Consider the following 16,674-nt stretch of genomic DNA (forward strand, 5'->3'; position numbering starts at 1 on the left):
TTTTTTTTTTTTGCAAAAGCCACGCCGTGGAAAGACGGGGTGGTGGAGGAGGGAGAAACCCCTCCCCCTTCCCCTCCCCCGTGGCTCCTTCCTCGGAAAAGAAACACTTGGGGGGTTTCCTCCTCTCCCCTCCGCTCCCGAGAGCCGAAGCCACCCCGCGGTGGCCCGCGCCACCCCCGGTAAGCCGCGCCCCGGCCCCTCGGTGCCTCTGGGGGCCGGGGAGGGGGGATGCGCTGCGCGGCGGTGCCCGGCGGCAGCGCGAGGCCGCCTCGGTTTCACTTCGGGGCGGGAGAGCGGCGGCGGCGGCGGCCCGGAGGGGGCAGGGCCGGGCAGCGCCGTGCCGCTGTCGCCCCGGCACTGAGCGCTCGCTCGCACCCGCAGCAGCGCCGCCCGCCCGCAGCCCCCTCGCCCGCCGTCGGGAGGCCGGAGGAGAGTAGGTCTCGCAGCGCTAAGGGGAAACCGCCTGTTTTGGGGAGGGGGGCGTTGTTTCTCTCTTTTTTGCCTTCCTTTCCCCCCCTTCTCGGCTTCTCGCGGGGGCAGGAGTTGGGGGTTGCTTTCCCCTGGCGGCTTGGCTCCGCCGGGAATTGGGGCCGTCGCTGGCTATGGAGGAGGGGTGTGCGCCGCGGTTTGGGGCGCCTCTCCCAGTGGGGCCCAGGGGAGGATTTGGGGCGTCGGCAGCAGGTGGGAGCTGTGCGGCAGGGTGCTGGGGGCGGCCCTGGGGTCTCCGTGTGGTCCTGGGGCAGGTCCCCCGCCAGGGTGTTCTCCAAACCATCAGGGCACAAAGATGCTTGTTTCGAAGTGAAACCTGTGAATTATGTAATCTCCCAGACGGGTCTGCAGGAAAGCAGCCTCGCAGACCTGGGCAGCCCTGACCTCCTCTCCGTACCGCGTCTTGCGTTCACCTAACGTAGGACGCTGGAGGAGCGTTACATAGCATGTTAGCTTTTCACTCTGCAAAGTGACTCCCCCACCAGAATGGAAGGTGTTACAGGGAAAGAGGATAACCTTAAACCAAGGCTGTCCCCGGCACTGGTGGAGCTGGAGGCAGAGTAGCTCACCGTCTTCCCATATCTGATAGAGGCAGAGCGCAGCCTTACCCCGGCCTTTTCTGAGAATATCAGTGCTGGGTGCCCATGAAAAGCATTGCAGTCAAAGGTTAGCACCGAGACCTTGTCCTTTGTGCAATCTGAGTCATGGTGCTTGCAGCCCTACAGAATCCTCTACTCATTTTTTCCCACTAGCACACACTTTTACTGAGAATTTTGGAATCGTTACTACCTAAAACCTCAGCTCCTGTTATTCTTAGGATCATCTTTATTTTTTAATTTAATCTTAATTTAGTTTAAATGCATGTTCCTCTCTGTCCAATGAAAGTTTGGAAGCAGGACCTGAATGAACCCTGGAGATAACTGAGAAGAGCCCAAGAATGTTAAATTAATATCCCGGGCTTTTTTGTTTGCTTGTTTTCTATATGGAAGAAGGAGGGGGATGTGACTTGTCCATTGTTTGGAAAATTTAGGGTAAGGAGTATTGTCAGCAAGCTACTCTTGGGGATTACATGGTCCAGGCAGTGCAATCTGCTCGTTCTCCTCCTTGTAGCGCTCGGAGAACTTAAGAGGAAAATCCAGTCACATGCTGACCATGCTCAATTCTGTAAAATGGGGTGGGATCAAAAATAACTGCAGTTTCCTGATGTTTCATTCTCTGGCGACTGTGCCCTTAAGAGGGTACGCAGACATATCTGCTTTCTCCAAACAACTGTGACTGCAGTTTAACTGCTGGGAACATCAAATGGCCCATTCAGTCGCAGCAGGGCTACGGTCATGTGCTTAAAATTATGCACATGCACAGAAGTTTGTGGGACTGAGGCTCTATTATCACATAATGTTGGTCTTGGTTGAATCAAGTTACGACGAGATGTGGCCAGTCATTGCAGATGAAGCCAAGCTTTGTTTCTGCGCTTGTGAGCGATTTTCCTGGCTATGTGACTTCAAACATAGTTTTGGAAATACAGATTTTTGTCCCCTCTGGAGTGGAAGGCTCTTGGGCACAAATCCGTAGAAGTATTTAGATATCAGCCTCCTACACAGGTTCCCATCTTCTCCTGAACGAAACTTGGACCTGGGCCATGGTTATTTTTGTGCTACTTGTCATTGTGCTGTATGTTATATGTCCTTCAATAACCTGGCTCATTTACCACTTACTTAAATGTAGTGGTGTCAAGAGGCAGCACAAGGCTTCGGTTTAAGATTGCACTGGCAGCCGCAGATAAACTCCAGCAGTTTTCTGGCATGCAGGAGCCCAGACCATGTTGGGGTCCCGAAAAGCAGACGTGAAAGAACAACGAGGAGAGGCTGAGCTTGTGCAGAGCGTCTCAGGTTCGTGTCTCTGCCTCTGTGACGCCTGTTCGGAGAGGGCCAAATTCAGTCTGCAGAAGAGAGCTTCCAACGTGCCTCTAGTGCCTCTTATCCTTAATCCAACTGGAATGCCTGTGAAGCTGGTGGTCAGTTTGCACAAGGGTAGAGCGCGAGTTGCGTAGCATAAATCCTCAGTTACTGTCATTAATACTGTGGTCACATTGCTGAGAAACGGAGGAGAAAATGTTGACACAGTTGCCTTTTAAGTTTTGTTTCTTTCCTTGCTTCCCTTTCTCTCCATCCTCACTGGAGTTTTCTTCTTTCTTTCCTCCGAGTCTTTCCTTGTGGTTCCTCACGACCGTCTTCTCCTCTCCGCCGTCTCCCCTACCAACTGCAGATTTTTTCTTTCCTGGTTTCTCCTGCTGTGCTCCTACTTCAGTTTGGTCAGCAATAAATAGATAGTGCTTAGACTTAAATATAACATCATTAGGGTCGGGCTGACACTGTGGTCAGAGTAATGAAAGCTCTGGGGAGGTTGCATTTTCCTGAGCCGTTTTGGGGGTCGTTGCAGCATTCGGCCAGCTGTGCTTGCCAAAAGCCTGCAAGCCAGGAGAGATGGACACCTGTAGCTTTTCGCTTGCCAAAAGCCCGCAAGCCAGGAGAGATGGACACCTGTAGCTTTTCATTTAAATGAAAATATGGATGGTACAAGAGCTGAGTATGCCAAACAGGGCTGATATCTTTTCATACAGTAAAGGTAGTAAACATTCAATGTGTATGTGGTTAGGCAGCAACGCATTTACTTAGAAGAATGCAACTAAATGTTAGATTAATTTGATCCGTGAATGCATGTAACTAGAGGTGGAAGCTGAAGACAGGTGCTGGTGTCCACTCACCCCCTTCTATGCTGTCAGTGTGCTTCACTGCTGCCCAGTCTCCTCTTTTGCATTTGTGCATCTCCTACAGCCTTCTGCCTCAAAAAGGTAACTGAGCTAACCATTTTGCTGAATTCAGTCCCAGACCCTTAAAAAGAGAAACAACAAAAAAAGAAAGTGCGGTGGTGTTTGGTGCAGCAGATTTTGGTGACTTTGTGTTAATGAGTGGTCAAAATGAGTCAGGTAAAATTCATTTCCCCCCTTGGCCAAGTGCAAGATTTCAAGCTAAGATTTAGCAGTGAGAGGCAAAGCAAGTCCTAAATTTTAACTGCTGTAACTCTCGGGTTGTGTTCAGTAGTTCTGTAATAATATAACAATACTAATTCAGTTTTTGTAAAAATGCTGGTTTCTGTGTTGTCTTTGGAGACCTTAAAGCTGCCCTCTTATTTTCGTCCTCTTCAGTGGAGAAATGAAAAGGCCTGTGTGCACTTCACAGGAAATGAATGTCTGATACAAGCTTGCAGACTGCACATTTCCAAGAACTGCTCTCAAGGTATTTTGATAATGCACATTCTCTCTGTCTTCTCCCTTCCTGCTCCCCATGCACTTTCTGTGCCTCTGCTTGCTTGCAAACACACATGAAATACGAGGGAAAGAATCAGATTGGGCCAATGTTAAGTCTACAAATAGGCTGCTTTAACTTTACATTGGCTCTGTTGGAGCTGTTGCTGGCAAAATTGGGTTAAGCTGGCAGTATTCAGCTGCCTTTGTCTAAGCAGAGAGTTTTTGTTGCTTTTTCCCCCTGCAAACTTTGAAGAAAAATTTTGACTTCAGATTCTGACTTGTGCAGCAATTTTTTTGTTTGTGATTCTGCAGCTCAGAAACAGCTTGTTACTACTTTCTTACTTCCTGGGCAGCAAAGTTTACTTGGAAACTTGCACCCAGGCTGTCAGGAAAGAAAATAAGAGCAATTATTAACAGCTGAAAAATGTCAAAGGTCTCAGCCCCTGTTCCCGCAATCTGACCATGTAGCTGGGTTTCTGTACGGCACAGCACCTTGCTGAAGTTAGGGGAGATTCTGCGCGGATTTGCTTGTGGCGGTAGAATTGGGGTGATGTGCATATACACCTGCATGAATGGTCTGATTATACTTTTTGACAGACCGGCAGTGTTATTCTGCATCCATATTTCAGTTCTCTTTTGTTTTCTGATGAGAGATTTTGGGATGCGGAGGCATGGAAGCTGGAGCTAGAGAAATCATCTCCAATTCCCACTGCTGGAAATTATGTTCATCTTCCAAGGGCCAGCTAAGGGGCGTGATGGACAAAGAGCCACAATCGAGGGAAAAGCGAGACAGAGGGAATGTCCTTCTCTAGCCTGACACAGCCATTTCGGATTTGGAGCTGGTTTAGCAGTAAGCAATGAAACTGTAGCGTGCGCACAGTATCCAAGTGAGTGCATACCAGTCGTCAAGGGAGCACATATAAGTGAGAGGTGCTGTACTTTTTATCTATGTAAAAATGAGGAAAAAACGGCTAAGGTGCCTTAACTATTGCTATGGAGCTGTTCTGCAGCAGCTCCATAGTTAATAGTTGATTCCTTATAGTGACTTTGTAAACTCTTACTTACTCCCTTAGCTTTGCATGATGATTAAAAGATGTTTATGCCTTTTGCTGGGCTACACTGCAGCTTTATGTAAAGCTGGAATGGCTAAGAGGTGGCTTTCAAAGGTGATGCTAAAAACCCTTTTGCTGCTGGATTCCTCTACTTACGGTCTGTCAAAGCATTTCAGTCAAAAAGCTCAATTAAACTGGGGCATAATCTAGTAAACAAAAAAGCTTCAGTTGCAAAAAAGAGATCAATTAGGAAAAAAAGACCTTATAGTTTGGTATAGTGAGTCAAACTTTACAGAAGTCTTCCTAGAGCAGTGGGTACTTTATAGAGACCAAGCAGAGAAGTTTGAGAAAGAAGAGAAATGAGAATCCTCAGATCAGCTCTCTCACTTTCCCCAGTAACATTTAATGCGTCTGATTGGGGAGGTTGTTCCTTTTATGAGTTTTAAAATTAGTTACTTTTCAATCTCAGTTACCTTTGAACTTCCTCCCGTAGTTTTATGAAAGACCACACAAAAAACAGCCTTGTTATATTGCGCATTTCTTTGCATACCCTTATAACTATTGGCCTTCTAAACTGAACGTAGAGTTTCTCCAGTCTCTCGCTGTCTGAAGACTTTCACATGACTTCTCATCACCCATCTTCAGGCCTCTCCCCTTCGTTTCGTCTGTCTGTCTTTATTTAAGGCGACTGGAATGGAATAGATTATTTCAGCTGGTGACATTGCTGTTAGATTCCCACCCATCCGTTTTGCATCCTCACACTTATATTTGCTTCTTGTTTTTTATTTTAATTACTGCCTTTGTGTTCTGAGTGGACACTTTTTGTGATGAACCCTCAGCAATTCCACTCAGTTCACTCCTGAGCCGACCCAGCAAATTCATAGCTCTTTAAAAACACAGTAGTAGTTTGTTTTCCTCCTACCAATCCTTATTCACTTGCATTTATCCGGACAGAGTCTTGTCTGACGTCCTGCTGCGTGCCAGCTTGCCTGGTTTTGACTGACCTCTGACCTTGGTGGCCATCCCAGAAGTGGTTTTGTCCCTCGCTCCGGTCACCTGGGCAGGGTGAAGGAGGGGACTCGCCTGCTTTTCCAGGTGGCTACGTATGTTTAAGCAACGTGAGGCTTGAAGCTGCCAGCTAGGGTGCAGGGTTAAATTGCCAGTCTTTAAATATCGTGGGCAACGGTGGGTTGCAGCCCGGGAAGAAGATATTTAGAAAGTGTCCTGGCTCAAACTGAGTCTTTGCATGGGCAGGAGGAAGGGAGCAGGTCATGCCTGAGCTGGGGGCAGCTTTGGGCTCCTTTTGCACCCACTGATCGGTCATGTGCCTGGGGAGGGCGAAGTGGGCTGCTGGCCCTTGCGCCCCTTTCCCTTCGGGAGCTGGTGCTCAAGGAGAGGGGCAGAAGCAGCACACAGGGTCCTTCCCTCCCAGGTGCCACCAGTCCTCAGAGCGTGACAGCTTCCTGGCTCCTCTCCCTGCTGGCAGCCTGGGATGAGGGTCCTGCTGCGGTGCCCAGCTCCAGGGAAAGGGGTATAAAGGAGTGGAGGGGGCTGACGGGGCCACGTGGACCTGGAGGACAGAGCTGGTGGGGATGGGATGGGCAGGCACAGTTGGGAAGGCAGCAGAGGGGTGTTCAGGTGTGGAGCTGGTGACGTGCCTGCTTCCTCCAGACGCCCTTCCTCCTGCCCGCGGTGATGCTGAGGAGTGACTGTCCCTCGTCATCTGTCCGTCCACTTTACAGACCCAGCGCGGCTGGTTCGTTACCTCGTGCCCCCCTTCTCAGCTGGCTTCTGGCCCAGAGATTTTGGGGAAGCACGAGGCATGTCCCCTCCGCGGCCGCTCCTCTAGATCCTGTCCTCCTGATGAGGAGCTCAGCCTGGGCATTGCCTCTTGCCGCGGCCAGGCCCCTGTGTCTCAGCACGGCTTTCCAGAAGGCTCTTCATGGCCCTTGCAGTTCCCTGGCCCTTGGCGGTAGCAGGTGATTTGATTGAGAGAGTGAGTGCCTCTCTCTGCCCCTCCGCCGACCATTTCCCAATTCCTTCAGAAACTCTGCGTATGGGCCACTGCATCCCACTGACTTTTTGTTCCTGAATTATCAGTTTTCCCCTCCTCTCGTGATACACCAACATCCCCCCCCCCCCAGGTCTTCAGGTTAAAGAGCATTAAATACTAGGGAACCTGCTCAGCATCCTGTGCAAGAAAATAATCTGCTCAACGGTAATTACGCAGCTTCTCTGCAGTATCCTCGTCCCCACTTGCTGGTAGCCCAGCGAACTAAATGATTCCCCCAGAGGTTTTCTGTTTTCGATAAACTCAAAATGCCATTTGTTTTCTGGTGTTTGTTTTGTTTATCTTGGCTACCTGCTGCCCCAGTGTCATGACAGCCATCCTGTTGTAAATTTGCTCCCCACTGTCAGTAATTCACATGCCTTTATGTCGGCTCCGCCAGGGTTAGCTTTTCATCTGCTGCAGGATTATTGAGATTGCAGAGAGATCTGGGCAGGGACTATGGTTCTGTTGCGCTTTTGTACAGCGCCCTGAGCCGCGGCGGAGGCCCTTGCAAGCATCGCACCTACAGCTCGGACTTGCTGTGCGGCCTGCGGTGTCCCCAAGCCCGGGCGCTTGACCGAGCGGCTCCTCTTCTCCCCTTTCTGCTCCCATGGTTGTTGGAGACTTGCGTGTCCTGTTGCTTTAAGATTTCCTAAATAACCTCTAAAGACTTTGAATTTTTTTTTTTCACTTTTGACTTTCAGGACTAGTTTCTTTATTTTGTGCATTGGAAATCCCCCATTATAAAACTTAAGTGTTGTGGTGCATTTGTGCTTTGTGACCCTCGCCCCCTTCCTCTGCAGATACAATAACTGATGCGGCCTAATGGCCCGTCACGTCTCCGAAAACCAGCCCTTCTCCAGGGCGAAGGGAGGATCTCCTCTGCGCCTGGAGGCTCTGGCTTGCGTTGGTTAAACTCGCTGGGACTTTTCTCTGAGGTCTTTCCCTGCAGATGCTGTTTGTTTCAGGGGGGTGGAGGAGCCGCCGCCGCAGGAGGCAGAGCTGAGGGGCAGCAAGCAAGGCCGCGTGCAGCAAGCAAGGCGGAGCGGCGCGCCTCTGCCCGCGTGGGCGCCTGCTAGCGCCGTGGCAAGGCGTGCGGAGGCCACAGCAGAAACTCGGGATTTGCCTGCCTGAAGCCCAGGGCGCTTTGTCCGAGGCCGCGTCCTCTGTCTTGGCTGCGCTTTCGTAGCCACGTCGGCAGCTCGAGCGGCTGGCTCTGCCCAGACTCCTGGGTCCCTCTGCGCTGTGCCTTTGCCTCACCACGGCCGCCTGCCCGGCCGCATGCTGCCATGCTGCCGTGTCTCCCCGTAGTCTCTGCTCCCCTCCTGGGCTTGGGGAGCAGCCCTGCTCTCCCAGCGGAGGGAGAGGACACCATGCTGGGCATCACCGCTCCCATTCCCGCTGCTCCCACTCACGCGGGGGAGACGGGACAGCCCGTTTCAGGAGGGAGCACCGACAGATCCGTGTTGTCCTGGCCTCTTCCTACCCCCCCTTCTTGCTCTCCGCTCTGCCTGTTCCCCACTTTGGCCGCTTTGCCGGTGGGCGCTCGGTGCGACGGGGCTGCAGGGCAGGTGGCCCCCGCGGGGCTGCCCCTTCGCGTCCCGCTGCTGCCTGGCCGCTGACAGGGATTGCCGCTCGCTGGGGCGCTGCCAGGGCTGGGAACAGCGCGGCTGGGCTTCGCTCGCTTTGCAGAAGAAGCCCTCGTGTTGGCCAGAAAGGTGAGCGACAGCTCCCCTTTAGCCCTGGCAGGGTGGTCTGAGTTGCAGCTTCGAAACTTAGTAGTAACCAGTCCTGATTTCCCTTCTACATTTTTGTTTTTCTTTGCTTTTCCCCATTTACGGGGAGAAAAAAATTCAGGCTCTTGAGCCAGAATTCAATAGCCCGGTAGAAGTTTTCTTTGCCAGAAGCCAGTCGGTCGTTTTACTTGCTATAAAACAAACTACAGTTACTTGCAGCTCTTACTGCGCAGCAGCCTTTGAGTTCAGGGCAGCGATGTGGCTTCTCTGCTGTTATGAAATGGCAGGATTACAGTTTCACACCGGCTATTTCTGTGAGGAACAAGCTGTTTCATGTGGAAATAATTGCTTTGAATTTGCAGGGTGTTTTAAAAGTGGGATGAAGGGATCTTGAAAATAGGTTCTGTCTTCCAGCTCGGTCAGTTAGTCTAGTCAAAGCAATTCTCTCTCCTATAAACCACCACCTTTATTTATTTATTTATTTATTTATTTATTTATTTATTTATTTATTTATTTATTTATTTATAACATGTTATGCAGAAATCAGATGAGCTTGCGGACTTGCCTGCCTTGAAGAGTACTTGGAACACATCAAACTATCTTGTGGGTTTTCTTTGGGTAAAAAAACCTTGCAGCCTGTATCAGCAAAGTGTCGCATTAAAGCTGAAAGCACATGTCATGGAAAAGCATGACAAGAAACACAAAACTGAAACGTCGAATCCATGGAAAGGCGAGGTGTTTGTGGGTTTTGAGAGATGCTCTCCAACCCCAAAGTCATGAAAGGAGTTTGATAAGAATGGGCTTTGTGCCGGATCTTTAGAAACTGCTTCCCTGAGCTCACGGAGTGGCTCTGCTGCACAGCTGTAATACATGGAAACAGCAGACATCAGCGTGTGTGTGCTGCCTCATGCTAGGCAGCAAACTTACAGGTTTTTTATATTGCATCCTTGCTGAATGCTGGTCATGTAGGGAAACACAGCTTTGGGTTGAGGGGTGTGTGTGTGTGTGTATATATATATTATATATATATGTTGTTTTTTCCATGTATTCCCTCACATGTCAGACACAATGGCAGGCTTGCATCAAACTCTATTTATAGCCGTGGCATAAAAGATAGAGGGAACCGCGGCGTCTCCCAGGCCCGCTCTGTGCCGGAGCGGTCGGCTGCGAGGAGCGCTGGTCCCCTCTCGGCTCAGCCGTGCCGCATTCCTCGCCCGACCGCAGCTCCCTCGGCGCTGGCTGGCGCGCGGTCCTCTGCGCGCCTCCTGCCTGGCCCTGCCCCCTCCGTGTGGCCTGGATCGCTGTGGCCGGGGGGCTCGCCGTGGCCGCTTGCCATCGTCCGCGGTGCCCGCGGGTGGCTGTGAGGCCCGGGCTGGCCTGTCGTTAAAGCACGGCGCTGTGCACTTGGCACTTGCCGGGGAGGCTTCTCGTCCAGCCCCATGCTTGAGCTTTGCTTTGAAACATCCTCCGTAGCCACAAATCAGTAGGCAGCGCATTTCTGTGGGATGCAGACGTGCAAGCAGGAGCTGGCTGCGCAGGCTGGGCTGCCTGAAAGGGGGACGCTGCCGCGAGGGCTTGCAGGGTACCTCTGGGAATGCTGCTCCACATTGTCCCAGGTTCCATCTAACTGCTTGGAAACTGTGGGATTTGTAACGGGAAGGAACCGAAGCTGAATGGCATGGGTAGCGTAGCCACGGGCCGGACCTGCAGCTCGACTAGCTGCGAGTAAACGTGGCTCGTGGGGCACGTGCCCATCTGGGAGCGGTGCAGGGAAGCGATGTCAAGCAGCAGAGCTTAGGTATAAGCGAAGCCTTAAAGGGACTGCCTCTGAAAGGCACGCAGGGGGCTGGGTTTGCTGCTTCTGCTTGCTGATGGACCCACTGACAGCTATGTGATTGCACAAGTGGTGCTCTGCTGCTCCATCAGGTCAGCAGATTTCAAATGCCATCCACGGTGCACAAAAGCAAAGCTGCGGGAGGCAGGGCAGAAGAGCTTGCGTCAGAACCGACTGGGGCCCAATTTGGATAATTTGGGAGCGAATTGTTATGCATGCTGTTTCAGATAAGATACTCTCAACGTTATGTGTAGCATTCGGCGCAAGTTTGAATTTGCTGTTCAGAATCCTAAACCTTATTCCTGTTGCATCATCTCTTAATGTTTGGTTTTCATGGTTCAGCTTCCAAATGATGGTGGCAACTTTAAGCTCTTTGTGTTCATCCTTAGGGCACCTGTGAGCTATTTGGAAGTTAATGAAGTCACAGCATTGGAAGCAGCATCAATACTACTAATAATATATCTGTCATTTGTCTCTGTTGTTGTCTGAAGTGCTGTATACATGATTCTACAGAAATATAGGTCAAGGAGGTTGAGACAGACAACCTGTCCCTGGATTTGTTGCATTTTGGGTCTGTGTTATGGCGAAGTGGTGGACTTAGTCACCAGTTTGATGAGCATCTCTTTCTTTTCAAAGGAAGAACCTGCTCTTACGTGAAGCCTTGCAAAATCGAGGAAATGCTGCATCAAAGCTCTTGAATTTGGACCAGTTCCAGGCCTGATGTCCAGAAACTCATCCTTATGGATAATAAATTTAAAGAGGTAAGCTCTTTCAAGTATCCTAAAGCAAAAGTGCACGAACAAATCAGATCTGAGTACTTGAGGCTGCTGTTGAACATGCCAGATTTGTCAAGCCCCAGGGTGCAGAGCTGGCTTGGCTGGCACTACAGATTGTATACAGTCACCCAGTTGACTAGGGATGTCGTCTTATATGAAATACTCTGCTTTGCTTGGATAGCAAATGGGGAGGCAAACAAAATGACTTGTGTCAAGAGCACTTACTTTGAAAAGCTCTTGAACTTGTAGTAAATCAGAGAAGGTCCAGGGAAACTTATCCAGCCTTTTAATTAGTGGGACTCTGGCTTTTTGCAGTATGTTGCTCTAGCTATAAATGTTCTTCTTACTGTCTTGCAGCAGGGAGGTAGTAATGTGTTTGGGTGTTTGGGCGTTGGGTTTTTTTTGGCTTTTTAGGGGGAAAAAAGCAAATCTCAGTGTGGTAGATCGGAAGCAGAACTAATTATGCATATGCATTTCGGTACACCCCTGGTCTGCCTTATTTCTAATCCTAAGAGTCTGCTTTCTCCTAGCTTGAAATGGGAGGCCATGTGCACATAGTGTCTGTTGACTCATTAAGAGTGAACCTGTGAAGGTAATATCAGAAAGTACTTTCAGAGGGCCAGCTAACACTGCACTGCAGGCCAGACAGTCATCTGTTGGAAATGGGTCACTGATGCTAAACAAATTCATGCTGTCTGAGGATCTGACCCATATGGAGATTTCAAACCAAGTGAACAAATTGTGAGGGTGCTATTTTTGCATTTGCTTTGAATTCGAAATGATGACACAGTCTCAGTTCTTACTCAGTCAGACTTCTAGTAGCAGTGGATTTTTCTTAAAGGACTTGGGAGAATGACTCAAGCTTGAAAACTGGGACAAACCCGTTGTGTTTTTGTCAAATGGCATCTGGAGCCTTAAACAAATTATCTATTTGTTGTTTTAAAAACTAGTCTGCAAATGAAAGACAGCTGCCTGCTTCTGTTTTCCTGTTTGAATTTATTTCCCAACCAAGACCTGTGAGATTGGCAAAATTTCAGTTTGGACCCAAGAGAAGTTGCTGTTTGGGAGGAGAGGCCGCTGGTGGGAACAAGGCTCCTTCTCAGTCCCGTCGTCTCTTTAGCTGCAGCTTTGGAGGCAGTTAACAGTAGTACAACCTCCTTTTTCTATAATAACTAATGTCAAAGGGCTCTGTAGCTTTCTCACCCAGCAGAGAGGAAAAGGAAAGGGATAGAGATGCTGCAGCTTCTTGTGGTGCCTGCAGTGCTGAGTTTTGCATGGTGATAGATTGCTCTAATCACTGCACGTGTTGACTGTGTTTACTTGCGTTCTGCTCACTAAATCAGCCTCCCCTAAGATTTATTCTGACTTGCTGAACCGTCTGAGCAGCTCTCAACTGCTGCCTTTTTTTTTTTTTTAAATGGGGAAAAAAAACCCTACTTGATTAATTCCTTCCTACCCCTCCCACTTTGTTGTAAGAGTGGAATTTCCCTCCCACAGTGGCATGTAGCTAAAGAGCAGGAGAGAGGATGGTAACAGCTTTGTGGCCTGCAGATCACAGGAGGAGAAACTGTATATTCACCCCTGGAAAAGCTTCCCAGGGTGCTCTTGGACAAAGTTGCTTATGGCTCCATGTGTGGAGAAGTGCCTGATGGTTGCATTATAGATATTACTAAAACTATATTACTGCAGCTACTGTGAGAGACAACAGGGGAGAAAGAGTAGCTGTAGACAAGACTTTGCTGCATGGACGTCTCCTTTCCAAAACAGCTGTGCCAGCTGGGCCTATCTTTTGTTAGGAGCCCTAGGGGAGAAAGGCACTGAGCTGGCAGTGGAGGCTGAATTGCTTTTTGCCCCCCGGCAGCGTGTGCCTGGGCAGGAGGAAAAATGCTGGGGCAGGGTGGCGTGGGGGAAAGAAGTTTGGCCCTTCGCATCTCACGCTTCACTGTGCGCGGCTGGCCCGGATGCTGACAGAAGCACGAGGCTTTGGAGTAGCTGGTGAACAACGGGAGCCTAGCTAGCCGGGCTGTATAGCGAGAAAAGCTTTTCCCTCCAGAGTAAGCCCTCCTCTGCAGGTCCCTGCACGATCCCTGGGGGTGCCACATGCTCCCCCCTGCCCTGAGTCCACCGTGGCGAGGGACTGCTGGAGCTGGGGAAACCCGTCCCTTCCTCCGCTGGAGGCTGCATGTCGGCCGTGTGTGCCGCTCGAAGCGAGGCTTCGCTGTCAGTGTGTGTGACTGGGTTAATGGAGTACGTCAAGGGACTGAGGGCAGGGTTTGGCGGTGAGCTACTGCCTTGTCAGGCCTGGGGAAGTGGTATGTAACAGCTCAGCTTCTCACACAGAATGAGCCTCTGGCTTGGGGCTGTGGTTTTTATGTTTATGTATGCACATATATATATATATATATATGTATACACACACACGCAGACAGAATATATACTTTTTTTTTAATAATCAAAATGACTCGGACGGATGGCTGATGGCAATGCCAGGCGCAGGAATCCACCTTGCTAAATGCACAGAGCCTGGTAGTAACACCAGGCGCAGGCTCACTAGGGCAAGAGCAGGCTTGTGACCGCAGCGAAGGGCGCTTTGGAGTCAGCGCGTGACCGCTGCTTGGGAGAGGGCAGGATCATCTGCCAGCAGGGAGCAGCCCGTGGTCCAGAGCTGTCCCCCAGAGAGCCCAGGGCAGAAGTGGGAGTTAAAGGCCTGGAAAGGCCTGAGCAGAATTGTTCTTGCACGGCTGCAGGATCTGGTGTCAGTGTATAAGCAGTCTAATCTGCAGCAGTCCTAGCACTGCTGATGGTGAAACATTTCTTGAAGGGGGCCCAGTCTGAGGCCTCCTGGGCCAAGGCAGTGGTTCCTGGGGTTTGGCGGGAAAGATTCACTCCCATCTTCTGTTTCTTCTAAGTCACTTTGTCCTTTAGGTTGGGCAGGCCTGAGAAGCCCTTTGCACCTTTCACTGAATAAGAAAGATACTTTCCTGCCTTGGGAGGTTTTCGCCTTCTAATTTTGGGTTTCATTTCCCCACACCAATCTCAAGGCCACTCTGAAACCTCCCCGAACACCCAAGAGAGGGAAATCACAAATACTGAGGTCTGCTAGATTCAACACAGCAAGCTGAAGGCTGTGCTGGGGAGCCCCTGGCTGGGAATCGTATAAACTCAATGGATGCAAAGCACTGTAACATCGCGGTGGCGGGGGGAGCCAGCTGGAGCCGTTCCTGCACATATTTCCCCTGTCATTCCTGCAGCTGTGGGTTTGTGACCTACAGTAACTCCCCTGTACCCTTTTTCTTACCCTCGCTGCTGTTCTTCCTCCCTGTGAAGTCTTTGCTTGCCCAGTTAGATGACCATAAAGGCTTTGCCTCACTTTCCTTCTGTCCTGCAGGCTGGATGCAAAGGGGGAAGCATGGTAAAGACAGCATCTTTCCAGGATCCATGGGCTCTTTGAGAGATGATCAGAGGGAGGCCAGATGACCTGCAGAACACGCACGCGACTGTTTCTCGTCCGCAAAGGCAGCATCAGAGCGTCCTCCCCAGCCCTGTGCCATCCAGCTTGCCCGCTCGCTTCCGGATGTTTCGCAGCTGCGAGTGGGAGGTCCTGGAGCGATCCCTCAACATCCTTCAGGCCAGCGACTTCTACTGGGGCCCCTTGTCAGTGGGGGAGGCTCACGCCAAGCTCCAGCGGGAGCCTGTCGGCACTTACCTGGTACGGGACAGCTCTCAGGGGAACTACCTGTTCAGCCTGAGCGTGCGGATGCCGACGGGGCCTGTCAGCCTTCGGATCTCTTTCCAGGAGGGCTATTTCCGCCTGAAAAACTGGTTTTCGGACTGCGTGGTCCGGCTCCTGGAGCTGGTGGTGGCGGGGACCCGAAACAACCCCTTGCACTTTGATGAGATGGGGGGGACGCCCCTGGTGTTCTCCGAGCCCCTGTGCCGGAGCCGCCGGACAGTGCCCACGCTGCAAGAACTGTGCCGCCAGCGCCTGCCCGGGGGCTCTTGGAGCCTGCCCGCCGCAACGGGGCAAGGAGCGGGCTCCTCCGGGATGCGCCCGAGGGAGGAGGTGGCTTGTCCTCCCGGTGGGAGGGGAGGCTTGGAGCCAAGCGTTGTCCCCAGCCCCTCTCCGGCCTGGGCTGGGAGATGACGCAGCGCATGTGGGAGATGAAAGGAAGTGCCTGTTTCGTGGGTATGCTGGTGGGATGCACGCCACTCCGGTGGGATTGGACTGGTCGCTTGGAGAGGAAGGGGAGGGCAGGGGGAGCAGGGCTTGAACTCACTGACTGCGAGAGCTGTGTCCTCGTATGCGCGCAGTGTGTGTGGCCTCTCCCTGAGATGCCTGGAGTAAAGCCAAAGCTGAAGAGCAGAGACCCCCCCAGTCCTGCTCTTTACTCCGGTTGTGACTCATAAGCTTGAGCACAGGGCGAGCTGCCTGTCCTCCCAGGTCAGCCCTGGCTCCTCCTCTGTCCAAAAGTGCCTAAGCTAGTTTCTGCTAAAAATCTGCCCTTCTGAAGTGATCTGGCTGAGTCCGGCCCCTGAGCAGCGCTGCCTGGGTGTTGATGGCCATAGCCCCCGTGCTGAGCGCACACCCAGGTAGCCATGTCCGAGCGAGGACATGCTCCACTCCTTGCAGCATAAACGCAATACCTGTCACTTCAGAGGTCGACGTTTGCACTGGAGTAAAGCTGCTGCAGCCATGTACAACACGTGCAGTTTCACTGGCTTCTGCATTGCTTATTGGAGCAGATTTTTGGGAGTGCAGATGAGTTACCTTATACTAAGGGCATTGTATTCCTGCCAAGGGAATTCTGGTTTGGAGAGCCAGGTCTGCTCTGGGCCGGCGGGCGGGGATGGGAGTACAGCGCCCTTTCTTATGCTCATCTGATAGTATGCTGCTGCCCCCTACAGGTGGTGGGGGGATCGGTGATAAAGGGATATTCTTGGGGTTTTGTTTCTGCCTCCCAAAAGGCAGAAGTTTTTGTATAAGCCTTTTAAATTTTAATAAACATGGTTTTTATACTTATTTTTAAAAGTCAATGGATACATGAGAAAATGTTTTCATTGCCTTGCAGCACTGGAAACACTTAATGCACCTAGTTTAGTGCAGAGACGTGGTAATCGAACTGAAACTGAGCAGTTGAATTTCTTATAAAGACCAAAATCAGTACGTAAATGAATGGTCTGAGCTAGGAACAATAAGCTTAATTCATCATTTATAGTGAAATAAACTGAGGAGTTTAGGAAGTATCTTATGCTTATAAAAAATTTAGGGGTGAAGTTTTTCAAAAGTATTTTTAATACCTTAAAAATTGTACTGGCAGTTTGAAAGAAATACTTGTAATTCACAGTCCTACAGCACAGAGTACAACACCGACAAATCGTAGCCAGGGAGGCTGAGTACAGGTGAGACGAATGGAGTGGAGTTAAACAGGG

General features: G+C 50.8%; 1 protein-coding gene across 3 annotated transcripts; it reads left to right on the forward strand.

The window, feature by feature from the left end:
* The first annotated feature begins 11 nt into the window (after positions 1 to 11).
* LOC112983458 (suppressor of cytokine signaling 1-like) lies at positions 12 to 16,264 on the forward strand. Of its 3 annotated transcripts, XM_064511620.1 has the most exons (4): positions 12 to 179; positions 3,695 to 3,785; positions 11,105 to 11,229; positions 14,633 to 16,264. In XM_064511620.1, the coding sequence occupies exon 4, from the start codon at positions 14,699 to 14,701 to the stop codon at positions 15,386 to 15,388; it is 690 nt and encodes a 229-aa protein (XP_064367690.1). In that variant the 5' UTR covers positions 12 to 179; positions 3,695 to 3,785; positions 11,105 to 11,229; positions 14,633 to 14,698; the 3' UTR covers positions 15,389 to 16,264. The 3 variants fall into 3 exon arrangements, with proteins under 3 accessions (XP_064367690.1, XP_025956362.2, XP_025956371.2); XM_026100577.2 differs by lacking the exon at positions 3,695 to 3,785; XM_026100586.2 differs by lacking the exons at positions 12 to 179; positions 3,695 to 3,785 and adding an exon at positions 240 to 433.
* Positions 16,265 to 16,674: the final 410 nt, after the last annotated feature.

Source organism: Dromaius novaehollandiae, chromosome 1 (assembly GCF_036370855.1).
Source record: "Dromaius novaehollandiae isolate bDroNov1 chromosome 1, bDroNov1.hap1, whole genome shotgun sequence".
Lineage (NCBI taxonomy): Eukaryota > Metazoa > Chordata > Aves > Casuariiformes > Dromaiidae > Dromaius > Dromaius novaehollandiae.